Here is a 13,675-nt window from a genome sequence, read left to right as displayed (position 1 = left end):
GTTCAAAGCCTGGAAAATGAAGAGAATACAAGTGGCTGAACATATTGTTTTAATTTTTCTGCAGAAATGGGTACAAGTTCCTGTATTGCTCAGCGCGTGCCATTGGGATGGCTGATATGACACGTGGATATTTGCACTGGGTTAATGAAAAGGGAACAGTCTTGCCAAAAGGCCCTTTACTGCTATGTCCCAGTAGTGTATTCTCAGCATTGCACAGGTAACATAACATTTATTGCTTTTAGTTTTGTTTTTCATATTCTTTCATAATGAAAATTCTGGCATCATCTATGATCAAGCCCGAATGTAAAGATAATGTAGATTTTTTTTCTCTATTGTGCTCCAAAGATATAGCCACTACTTGTTAATACAGGTCCACTACTGATTTTCTGGAAACTGGTGGTCCGGTGGTGCCCCCTTTAATCCAGACAAAATTATGAAAGCGCGCTTGAAACTCCCCCCCCCCCCCCCCCCCCCAGGAAGTCTCCCTGAAAATGTGGCACCTGAGCCGGCTGAGGCAGCCAATCTTGACCTAATCGGGACTTCCGCGCCGATCTGCTGGCCGAATCTGCCCCCTGCTGCCGAAGCCGGCAGACCCGTTCCCATAACAGACCTGCGGCTGATCGGTGGGTCGAATTTGCTCCTTGTGGCCGAGGCTCTGGAACTCTGGCCCGGCCGCAGGCAGCAGATCCATTCCCATAGCCGACTTCCGATATCTCGGCGCTTAGGCAGACTGTTCTGGTACCGTTGGACTCCTCTCAGAGGCTGTGACCTCAATTGGTCTGGCAAAATAAATAATCCAGAAAGGCTCTGGAACCAAGGCTGCCAGAAAATTGATGGTGGATCTGTATTACTACTATCTTGCTTACAGTTAACATTTTAAGATTTCTTTCAGACGAGTGCTAGAAATCTGAATCCTTCTGAACAGAATTACATGAATAAACTAAAAATATGTGCATTAAGTCCCCTAAATGATACTGTCTATAGAATCCAAAATATTAAAACACATGCGGTTTCTTCACAAAAGATAGCAGTATCTTTTTATGAAAGGCAGCCTTGATCTGTCATGCCAAGTAAATAACATATGTATTTGTTTTTAATTTTAGAGAAGTAATTGAAAAGAAGCCTGAAAAGTTCAAGATTCAATGCCTAACAGACATCAGGAACCTCTTTTATCCAAATAAAGAGCCCTTCTTTGCTGCCTTTGGAAACCGATCGAATGTAAGTCAAACCCTACCCTGTGAGGACCATGACCACATGAAGCATGCCAGAATGTAGAATTGTAATCAGTCAGTACTCTCATGCACATTCGAGATGCTGTCCTTTAAAAGCAAAATTATTTATTTTAGTGAAAATGTTACTTGGAATGCTATTTCTGCAAGTTCAAGCACTCTTTCATTGAATTTACCAGCTATTGCACCTTCATTGCTGCTCTTCGGTCTTTTACGCCAGAGGAATGATTTTTTAGTTGCTAAGATTCTTAAAGCAGTGCAAATGTGTAAAACAAAATCTTTCAAAATAGGTTGGAATTTAATTGTGATTAATGAGTGAACTTGTGTAGTTTTTTCATTTCAAATCACTTCATTTCAGCAGATATTTTTCAAAATTTGGTAAGGCTTTCGAATTGTCTCAATATCCCATTCATAATAACTAGCCCCCTCCAGAGATGTAAGGAGAAGGGGAGGGTCAGAGATGATAAATTGGACAGAAAGGAAACACAGAAAAGTAAGTAATAAATGAAGGGAACACCCAGAAGGTTGGTTGACAGCTGCAGAGAGGCCCAACCTTTTGTCAGAACTGGAAAGTACTTTTAAGCAAATGTGGGTTGGGATGGGAGAGAGGAAGGGACAGGAAGAGTTTTGGTCCGGATTCGAGGGCAGGTGTGTTTAAGTGATTATGGGTGATGACACAAAGCAGGCACTGGTTATAACAGACAAGTATAGAAACAAAAATCTCCAGCGCAAGTGTGAATTGATTTAGTCGCACAGGAAAGGTTGAGGGTAATTTGGAAAATTTGACAAATTGCAAGGAAAGGCAGTTGAGAAAATATGGCCTACAGTAGATTCCAGGAGTCTATCCCTGTTCCTGATGAAATCTTGATGAACAGTTGATACACGATGAATAGATAGCACATGGGATGTATTTATTTTATCATCATCTTTCTCTGTCTGCCCAACATACCTCCGTCAACTGCATCTTCATTTGCTGGTGGTATTATCTAGGCTGCATAAGAAGAAATTTATTTTGTGTGTAATTTTACGGCAGATAAAATGAATGAATAGTTTTGCTGTTGGTTGGTAGTATGATGAAAGCAGAATTCTTGATGGCCTGAATGCCAATTTCTCATCCGTACTCTGTATGTATTTAACAGAGCAAACATTCTGCTTACCCAAGTGATGCTTGACATTTGAGGCAGAATTTGTGCAGCTGTTTCAATAGATGTTCATCATTGACTCCATCAGAAATCAAAGTTCAGCACAAAAGTGAGGCCAGGATCTAGATCTGGCATTGCTAGAATTTCCTAGTCAGCCATATAAAGAGTTAGGCTGCTTTTTAGGGGCCTGCTGCTGTCGAGGCCAAACAAGTTAAGTGGTTGTTGGTTGGACTCTCATCTTTGCCATCTCCTTTTCGTGCTTATGCGGGACGTAGTGTACGTGGGTCATACTGATAAATCACTGGTGACATGAAACTGAAGCGTAAACTGGAAGGGTTTGGCAGCATGATCTCCGTTTAACTGCCAAGGATAGTACTTTGATCCAATAACAGTGTCTCTAACCATGTTTCAAGTCATAAGAAAGTAAAAAGAGCAGCAAAACCAATTTGCTCTTCCTTACTCCCTCTTTGCCATAAAGGGCAATGCTCCATTTCCTTTTCTTATTGGTTGATGTGCTTTGTACATAAAAACATTCTGATATCTCTAATTGCACAGAATTTTGTAAGTTGACAGCACATACCGTCCATCACCAGCTTCCTGGCCTAAAAAAGTACACTTTCTAGCTTTTGGTCCATTACTTTAAGTTGGCACTTATCCATATTTCTCTCAGATGAGGCTAGGCTTTCTTCCTTTTTATTTTCCTAGGCAGTACATCAGGGTTTCTCGCTGGGCTTCTAACAAAGGGGCCCAAGATTCTCAGTACCATCCCAGATGTGGAATGGTCATTGGCCAGAGATTTCAGCCAGTAGGTGAGAAGGTCACACTTTCTTAAGGAAGCTTTGAGCAACCAAATTTGAGAAGGATTCCTCACAGATCCTCTTGATGGAGTCAAAAAAGATTATAATGATTTCATATCTCCTTTTTTAGATTGGATTAGTGTCCACCACCCCTTTCCATATTTGGGTTACTTTTGTTTTCCTCAGCTTCCTTCTATGTTTTTTTTTTCTATGATTGGGGAACTAGAGAGATTAGGTTTAAGGTGAGAAGGGAAAGGTCTAATTGGAGCTTGAGAGGCAGTTTTTCCATAAAGCGGGAGATACGTGTATGGAACGAGATGCCAGACGAAGTAGTTAAGGCAGGTACAATAACATTTAAAAAGGATTTGGATAGGTACATAGGAAAGGTTTAGAGGGATATATGAGACAAATGCAGGAAATTGCGGCCAGTGTATATGGGCATCTTGCTTAGCATGAAGGAGTTGGGGTGATGAGCCTGTTTCCGTGCTGCATGATTTGACTCTAAGTGCAACATTGCAAGAAAGACAGATAAATATGTTGGACACCGAGTCAGGCTTGTTTGACAAGAACTTAAATCAGTACTGCCATGTCACTAACTTCTTTGCATTTACTTTTCACACCAAAGTGTGTATCACATTTTTTCGTTCTATACTTTAAATCTTTGCCTACTGCTTTAAACTGCCTCCATATTTTTGTAGACTCTTTTCATTTTCCTTGTTGTTTATTTTCCCATTTAACTATACTGTAAATAAACTTGGATTTGATTCCTTCATCTAAATAAATGGCAATGGTCATTTGTGTTTCAGCAACTGGGCCTTGGGTGGTATGGTGCAAAGGCAGCCCCACGCCACCTTCTGCCAAATTGTCACTGATTTTACTGTCTCTGACGTTGGGACATTAAATAATTCAGAGATTTGTGTGTACTGAATTTTTAAAAGATGCCTGCCTCTGTCTCCAGATCTGCAGTGCTTGAACAGCTTTGGTAATCAATGGTGTCTCAGACAATACATTGGGTTTGACCTGTGCCAGGTGTCTGGGCAGCTGTTTTTACCAGGTGGTGCTCTAAAATCCCATCTAGACTTCCCCTCTGTTGGACTCTGGGTTTCAGCAAATAACAGCACGGACACAATTGGACCATCAAATTTGGTAGCAAGTCCCAGACTTGCAGCTCTTGCACAAAAATCCTAGACTGACTTCATTTTGAATGGCTGAATGCTGACTGCCCCAACCACAGTCGGTATAATTTGGTCAAAAGGCTCAATTGAGAAATGTATCTTTCTACTTTGGTTACCATATATGAGTGTAGATTCATCATAGAATTGGCTATCTTTTATATCAGCAACTCAAGTATTTGAATTGAAGATGAGGTTCAATTTCCAGAGAAAATTTGTGGAATGCTGCCTCGGTAGAGTATTTCAGACCTAATCGTTTGCCTTTTTTTTTTGGTAATACCTTAAAATAGACTTTTTAATTTCCATCTTAATTTTTTGATTGCCTGCTGTATTCATAATGATTCTTGCATGGCAAATCATCAGTCAGCAGCTTTTCTACAAATTCCTTTGCAAGTTTATAAATGTATAAAATTTGTAATCTCAATTTTAAAAAAAACACAAAAATCTTTAGGGATTCCCAGCATCTAAAAATATGCAGTTGCTGCTTATTTAAGCAGTGAGAATGATGGGTGAGATTCCTTACCGAGGTGTTGTTCACACAGTTTTTAATTGTGTGTACCAGGTGCTGGGCTAAATGCTGAAGCATTTGTGCAGTGTGCTAGGCGGCTTTGCCTGTTCTGAATCAACCCATCACTAATAGACTTGCTTTCCTCTCCAAAGACAAGTGCCAAGGAAGGAACATGACTCTAGTAGAAGTGAGAGCATCTAGCTACCACCATAAACAATTGGAATGCTCCCAATTGTTTACAGTGGTAGCTAGATGCTCTCTGCGACTAATTTAGTTTTGAGAACATCCCCTCAGTATCTTGAGGGATAACTATTTTTTTTTAATTGTTTGGATATTGGTCAAGCCTTCGTGCCTTATTAGTGGATAAATGCTTCAGATTTTGTTTTAAGTCTATTACTTATCACACCTATTTGTAAAATCATTTCATACTCCAGCCCAACCCACAGACTGTTCTGAATGAATAACTTCCCACGAGTATTAAAAATTACCAGAAACATTATCTATTTCTGAATTGTTTCAGATGTATAGTAGATTACATTATATATGATCTGACACTGTAAACATTGTTTTTTCCCCTTCTTTCAGGATGTTTACTCTTATAAACAAGTTGGTGTCCCGATCAACAGAATTTTTACAGTCAATCCTAAAGGTGAACTAATACAGGAACATGCAAAGACCAATGTTTCATCGTGAGTACACCTTCATTTCCTAAATTGTTAGAGGCATATCTTGTTTTCTCAGAATTTACTTCAATACAATGCTTAGCGTGGAATTAGGTGCATTTAATGCATTTCTTGTTGCTTGGAAGTATTATCTCTGGCCTTAGGTTTTGTTTTTATAGTTGTACAACACTGAATCGGCCCCTTTGGGCCAATACACCCCTACTGTTTATCCACCACCCATCCGTACTAATCCAATTTACCTGCACTTGGATCGTAGCCTGTTTTGCCGTGGCAATTCAAGTGCTCGTCTAGATACTTAAATATTGGAAATTTCTCTGCCTCAACACCCCCCCACCATCCCCCTCAGACATTGGGTTCCAGTACAAATTAACCCTGGGTGGGAAAGAAAATGGTTCCCAAATAATCTTGTTTTAAACAGCTCGGCTGTGTGGAAAAGTTTTTCATAATCCGGGCTGTCTATTCCTATCATCAGCTTCCCCCTCAGCCCTCTCTGCACCCAGCCTATCTTCTTAACTGAAATATACCATCCCAAGCACATCCTTGTGAATCTCTGCATCCTCTCCAGTTTAATCACACCCTTCCTATACTGTGGGGATCAGAATTGCACACAATATTCCAGCTGCGGTCTAAACAACAATTTATAAAGTTGCACTTGTATTCTTGGCCCACTTAATGAAGGCAAGTATCCTGTTTGCTAACTGTGCTGCCACCTTCAGGGATCTTTGGGCCTGTATTGGGCTAGGTCATTCTGATCCTCAATACTGCCAAGGGCCTTTCCATTCAACGTGTATATCCTATCTTTTTTCGTTCTCCCAAAACACATAATTTTACACTTGCCAGGATTAAACTCCTCTGCCATTGCTCTGCCCATCTTACCAACTAACCAATTATTGTTCTTTAGTCTAAGACTACTCACCCCACAATCACAAACCACCAATTTCCGTGACATTTAATCATACAATGAGGGGGGATTCAAGTACTCACCTAGACACTTAAATGTTGTCAGTGACCTAGCTTCCATCTGTCTTTCAAGCAGTGCACACCAGATTCCTACCACTCACTAAGTAAATAAGATCCCCCCATATCTCTTATCCCTTACCCTAAATTATGTCCTCTAGTTTTTTTTCTATCTCCAAAGGAAAGGTTTCCTGTAATCTATTCCATCTATATATCTGTCATAATTTTGCACAGCTTAATCGTGTACCTCTTAACCATTTCTAGTCCAGGGGAGCCTCTCGTCAATCTCTCCCCACAACTGAACTGCTCTACCCCAGGCAACATACTGGTGAATCGTCTGTCCAGCCTCCAGCACTTTCTCGTTCTTCCTATACCTTAGTGACCAGAAATATATGCAGCTGAGGTCTGACCAAGGTTTTATGAAGCTCAAATAAAATCTCCCTACTTCATTATTCAATGCCCCGACTAATATATGGGGCACTGAATATAGAAGTTTGTCCTATATGTCTTTCTGAGCACCCCCTCTCTCTCTCTATTTTGCCACCTTCAAGGATCTATGAACCTGTACTCCTAAGCCCCTCCTTCCTCAATATTCTCTAAAACATTACCATTCATGGTGTATGTACTAGCCACATTAGTGCTCCTAAAATGCATCAACTTGTGTTTTTCTGGATTAAACTCCATCTGCCATTTTTCAGACCATTTCACCAACACATCCATATCACTCTGCAGCCCAAGACTACTTTTCACTATCAACAACTCTGCGAATCTTTGTGTCATCTGCGAATGTACTGATCTTGCCTCTCCTATCCACATGCAAGTCATTCAGATACATTACACGTACCAAAGATCCCAAAAGTTAACTAATTCTTGTGGAACACCACTGGTCACAGGCATCCAATCGCAAAACAAGCTTCTACCATTACCTTTCATCCCCCTACTGCAAAGCCAGATTTGTTTTGAGTTTGCAGACTTGCTCTAGATCCATAGGTCCTTTTGAACCTGTCTCCCACATGAGACTGTTCAAAGGCATTATTAAAGTCCATCTAAGTCACATCTATTGCCCTGTCCTCATCAATACGCTTTGTGTCAATACTAAATCTTCAGTTTAGTTTAGAGACTCTGTCAAATTGGCCAGATAAAATCTGCCCTTGACAAAGCCAAGTTTACTGCCTATAATTTGTTCCTGCTTTTCCAATAAATTCTCAGATCGTAAATTCTCTTCCACTGAATTTTTTTCCAATATCTTCCCCACCACTAATGTTAGGCTCCGAAGTTACCATGCTTTTTCCTGCTGCCATTCTTAAAAAGAAGGATCATTAGCGCAGCGGTAGAGTTGCTGCTTTACAGCGAATGCAGCGCCGGAGACTCAGGTTTGATCCTGACTACGGGTGCTGCACTGTAAGGAGTTTGTACGTTCTCCCCGTGACCTGCGTGGGTTTTCTCCGAGAGCTTCGGTTTCCTCCCACACTCCAAAGACGTACAGGTATGTAGGTTAATTGGCTGGGTAAATGTGAAAATTGTCCCTAGTGGGTGTAGGATAGTGTTAATGTGCGGGGATCACTGGGCGGCACGGACTTGGAGGGCCGAAAAGGCCTGTTTCCGGCTGTATATATATGATATGATGATATGATATGTTTACTGACCTCCTCATCTGGTACCACACTTGTGTCCAAGGAAGCTTTAAAAATCACAGCCAGAACCCCATAATCTCTTTCCTTGCCTCCTATAGCAACTTGGCAAAAAATAAACCCACCTGGTTTATTTATGCAGACCAGCACTGGAACTTCACATACTACACAGATTTCACCAACTATGAAGTCTACATCCTTTTGCATACCAGTGTAAAATATTCATTTAGGACCTCATCTATATCTTCTGGCTCCAAGCACAGATTGTCCCTCATGGCCCTTAGTTTTTCTCTGGTTCCTCTTTTGTTCTCATTATACTTAAGGAAAACCTTCAGATTTGCCTTAATAATCCAGTCTATCAGTGATTACTCGTGACTCCTCTTTACCTTCCTAATTTCCTTTATAAGCACCTCCCCTGTCATTGGTTCCTTCTCCCCATCATAAGCTTTCTTTTGCTTCTTTGTCTAATGCTCAAAATCACTTGATCTATAGTTCCCTATTTTCATTACCCTTGGCTTTTACCATTACAAGAACATGTTGACCTTGAAATCTTGTTATTTCTCCTTTGAATGCTTTCCACTGTGCAATAGTGGATTTACCTGCAAGCAGATGCTTCCAATCTACCTTGTGTTAATGAAATTGGCCTCCCCAATTAAGACCTTTATTTGTAGTCCATCCTCGTCCTTTTCCATAAGCACGTTAAAATATTCAAAGTTAGGCTCACTATCTCCAAAATGATCCTGCATTGTCACTCCCTCCACTTGACCAGTTACTTTCTCCAAGGCAAGGTCCAGCAATGTAGATCATTGGTCTATCTACATACTGCATCAGAAAACTCCCCAGGGCGCATGTCAAAAATTCCGTGCCATTAACTTTAAGGCAAACCAGTTAATACAAATGAGCTTGAAATTCCCAGTTACAATAACCCTATCCTTCTGCATCTCCCACTTGTGATCATACCTCCTTTGTATCACAAACAGTAAGGTTGCTGGCATTGACTCTCCTGCGTTAGACCAAGAGACACAGGCTTCCAATCACAAAAATAGTCTACCACTATCACCTGTCTTTGATTACAAGGTGATTTTTGGATACAATGTTAACTTGCTTTGAATCTTATTGGCTCAATCACTTGGTCCAGTCTCCCAAGTGTGATCCTGTCAAATTCTAGCTGAATTTAAGTGCACTACAAAAAACTGCATTACCTTCATCTTCATCGTCTCTTCGAAAAAATTCAATCAAATTGGATAGACATGATATTTCCCAAGCAAAGTTATGCTATCTGATTTATCCCTGTCTTTCTGTATGTAGATCAATCCTATCCCTCACCTTTTCCAATAATTCCCCTACCACAAACAGAGTTGCAAGCCTGTATTTACCTGATTTATCCCACCTGTTTTTGAATAAAAGCATCACAGTTGTTGTCATGCAAGTCATCTGACACCGCTTCTTGGACAGTGAAAATTTAAGAATCTCTGCCAGGGCCCCAGCCTTCCCTTTGCTTCTCTTAGCAGCCAGAGACATCTCATCAGACCCTGAGATTTGTTCAGCAGTAAACCAATGTATATCTGTAATCTCTTTTCTTTTTAATGAGAATAGTTGTGGAATTTCACTATTCCCCTCCCTGAATTCTCCAAATTAAATGTCCTCCTCCTAACTGAATACAGATGGAAAACATTCATGCCAGGTCTTCCGAGCATGCCCTAGCTTCATTCAGGTTGATCCTTTGCTCCCCTTGTTTATCTAATATACATAAAATGCTTTGGGAATTTTCTTAACCATGTCTTCTTAGTTATTTTTCATGGTGCCTCTTTGCCTTCCAATTTATTTATACTTTCTATCTTCCTGTTGTGTCTTACCAATTTTTGGTTCTCTATGCTTGCTATTTGTTTTCTCTTTATTCTTCATCCAACCCTTGATATTCAGGGTTCCTTGGCATTGCTGTCCCTGCCTTTTACCCTCATGGAATGCATTGGCCTTGAATTTGATCTCTTTCACTTTTAAATGACTCCCAGTCTACCGTTACCAGTTCATGTTGTATGGCATTGAAATTTTCCTTCCCCCAAATAAGGACCTTAATTTCCAGACATCCATATCTCTTTCCATACTTACTTTGTAACTTTGGGTTTTGGCTACTACCTCTCCTCTTAACTATCACATCTTCCACTGGCACATCAAGCACTTACCTGGGTACATTCCCGGTGATTTGATCCAATGCCATCCCTTCTCTAGTAAGGCAATTTACATACCTACAAATATATATCTCGCTGTACCACAAAACTGTGTTATCCCTTTGCTGTCTTATTGACCCCACCCTACCCATTTTGTCGTTATGCCTCCTATGCTGCCATCTGTCACTCTGAGTTACCTTGTTTTTTTCCTGAATAAGAACAACAATATCCTCATGTGCTGTTCTCAGAACACAAGGAAAACTTTGACAATGTCATTTTGGAGTTTCATACTTCCAGTACTAGTTAACTGACCACAAATCCTTTAACAGATACATCCAGCACAAATGAAGGCATCTACGTGGAAATTTGTCCTTGATTAATAAAACTGTACAATATTGTGGCAGATGTGGTTCTTCAATTTCATTGTCTTAAGTGGTGAAACTTCAGAAGTTAAGTACAAAACTAAATTGCTGTCAGATAAGCAATTGCGGATATATTTTCCTGTTGGATTTTACTGAGCCATGGGACACATCAATTGGGATATAACGTTGCATATTAAGAATGTGTTTGAGAATACGTACATAATTCTCCTGCTTGTAAATGTATGTAGGGCTGTAATGCATTCAATTTCTCATGCAGAACTATGTGTTTTCCAGTTATGTAAGGCTGAGTGAAATAGTTGACCACGTGTTCCCTCTACTGAAGAGAGAACATTCCTCTGACTTTCCTTGTTCGGACATCTACAGCCAATTCACATACTGGAGAGAGCAGCTACCTGCTGTGGAAAGCCGGGACCTTCAAGCTTCCTCGAGTTCAACATGAAAGCATCATGAATTGGTTTTTGTAGCTTAAAGGCAGGCAGGCAGGCAACATGTTCTCACTGTTTTATGCTGTCATTTCCTCTTTCCCTGGCTTTATGGAAGCAGGAAAGTTCCTTTGCTGTCACTGAGCATTTTACTCCATTAGTTGTTAAGAATCTTGCAGAGTGAAGTCGTTTGGAGATGAGTTGCATCTTAAATACCAGTTTTTATTTTGTAAAAAAGTCATTTATGTTACTGACATTTTTGTACCATCTGATCTATTGCTATCACATTTACTTTAAGATCATTCTCCTCATTTATCATTGTGGAAAAAACAGTGTTTCACTCAAATTTACTATTTATTTTTCTCAACAAACAAAACCATGATTATTTATAGAATGCACTTTTAATAATTAGTTTGAGACACTTACTTTTGATCCGGCTCACAAAATGCTTCAGTAAACATTGTTTCGAAAGCTCAACTAGCTTAATCATTTGTCTTCACCAGATGTTTTTCACCCACCACCCCCACACACATCTACCTCTTTTTCCTCTCCTGAGGGCAGTGACTCCAGCTGGCCTATAGTTCTGCAGCTGGAAGCTGTGGTTTACAACTGCACCAATTTTCTCATCCACCGCTCTACGTACATTCACTTTGTCAGGAATAATGTTTCACAAGCAAGTGCAGGAGCAGCTGAAGACGGCTTTAGCCTGCTTCAGCATAGGATGTCCATTGAAACTGGTAAATTTCGTTGGTAGATAGTTACTTGATTAAAATGAGGATAAATGATTTTTGCATTTTAATTTATAAATAGTTATTGCATACACTAATGCACAGGGTTTAACTTTCTGCAGAAAACATAATAAATAGGTGGTGCTTCTCATACGGTCTTAAATGCATTGCAGGGTCACATCTTGCAAATATGTTTGTAATTATGGCTAAATAGTTGTAATACAGATCTATATTTTCTAAAAGCAGAGTGTATAGATGCTGGAAATCTGAAATAAAAATAAAAATGATGGAAACTGAACAGATCAGGCAACATCCATGGCATCTGAGAAACAGTAAATGATGACTGTCAGATATCCAATGAAGATCAATGTCATGAAATGTCCACTATTTCTCTCTTCACTGATGCAGATCCAATCTGCTGATCACTTCCTACATTGTGTGTCTTTAAACATATCTTTCCTGTAAGGCTATAGATTCAGCTTATGATAGTGTTTTGGGATTGTTGCCCTTATTGCAGCCTGTAATTCAGGATAATATCTTGGAAAAATACAATCACGGGTCTTGTTCCCAGGCCTGTGCCAAGGGCTGAACTGTGGAACGTGGTTGGAGGAGTTGATGTAATTCACTCGACCGTCTTGTTTAGTAAATAAGCAACAGACCCAAGTAGTAGTGTGCACATTTTAAAGATCTGTAAATAAATTTGGCTGTCTAAAGAGAGAAATTTTAAATTTTACTTAACTAGAAAGGATAATCTTTCAGTGAGCTTGCTACATAATTTGACTGACTCTCTTTCCACATTGATTATTTTAAGAACTCTTTGAACTCCAATATAGAACTACTTAATCATTTGTAAGGGGGAGGCGAGTTTTAAAATGAATCCTCAAATGACATCTGGCTTAGCTCTAGAATAATATTAAAAATCTGAATATTTCCTATACTCTTTCATATATCCTAGTATTGTCACAATTTGGAAATCACCGTTCTTGTGATGCATGCAAGGTTATGACTGGGTTTTATAGCTGTGACAAACATGGGAAAAGTTGGGCCCCGAGCATAATGCAGAGGGTATTTTCTTTCTATGAAAGATAAATAATTGAAGCTTTGTTTTCAAATCTATTGTTCTGCTACATTTACAAAAACTATCACAACTCCTGTGTACTGAATTGCAGTGTTGCTGGAGATGAATAAAATTTTCAATAAATACAGATTATTATACTATAAAACTGTGTCTGTTACTAGTTTTTACCTATAGCTAATCTATATTTAGGAACTGTTTGGGGAATTCTAAATTAAAAGGCCTTGTACAAGGTCACGGTAAAGTGAGATGAGTTTTTAATATGCCCAAGGAGGAGAAGATGATGAGGCAAAGAGGTTTGGGATAAACAGAGGGAAAGGGATCTTTTGTGGGCTGGAGTCACAAACTAAATTGTCAGTTCTACCACTTTATTGAGATTGCTGCATGGCATTTATGAATGCAGCTTTACTTTTTCGTAAAAGCAATTATGAAAATGAGTATCTTTAAGGAGGAATAGTGAGGCAGTAGACAGGATTTAAGGGGTTCAATTGATAGGCAAAGGAACTGGGAGAGGCACAAGAGAAATCAAATATGCCTACTTCATTGAATAGCTACATACTACAGTGAATCTAATTTATTCATGGCTCAGTGATAGATAATTAAAGATTAAGATCATGAAAGAACACTTTTTATGCACCACTGTTATTCATGGTAATGTTCAGTGAGATCTATTTTAGGCATAAGTTATTCTACCGTTGTTGGAACTTTGAATCAAAGAAACATCCTCTCTACATCCACTCTATCCAAGCCTTTCACTATTTGCCACATCCTTGTGCACAT

General features: G+C 39.6%; 1 protein-coding gene across 1 annotated transcript in view; it reads left to right on the top strand.

Moving 5' to 3' along the window:
* The window catches only part of LOC144591178 (phosphatidate phosphatase LPIN1-like), a gene marked incomplete at its 5' end in the record, with an annotated part of 36,068 nt that extends 23,049 nt beyond the window's left edge, over positions 1-13,019 (top strand). Inside the window, 4 exons of the mRNA XM_078395467.1 lie at positions 65-217; positions 1,104-1,218; positions 5,434-5,537; positions 10,944-13,019. Coding sequence (XP_078251593.1) covers positions 65-217; positions 1,104-1,218; positions 5,434-5,537; positions 10,944-11,109 — 538 coding nt within the window. The remainder of the gene's footprint in view (positions 1-64; positions 218-1,103; positions 1,219-5,433; positions 5,538-10,943) is intronic.
* Positions 13,020-13,675: the final 656 nt, after the last annotated feature.

Source organism: Rhinoraja longicauda, unplaced genomic scaffold, assembly GCF_053455715.1.
Source record: "Rhinoraja longicauda isolate Sanriku21f unplaced genomic scaffold, sRhiLon1.1 Scf000637, whole genome shotgun sequence".
NCBI classification, from domain to species: domain Eukaryota; kingdom Metazoa; phylum Chordata; class Chondrichthyes; order Rajiformes; family Arhynchobatidae; genus Rhinoraja; species Rhinoraja longicauda.
Note: the sequence above shows the minus strand (reverse complement) of the source record. Positions and strands in the feature narration are given on the sequence as shown.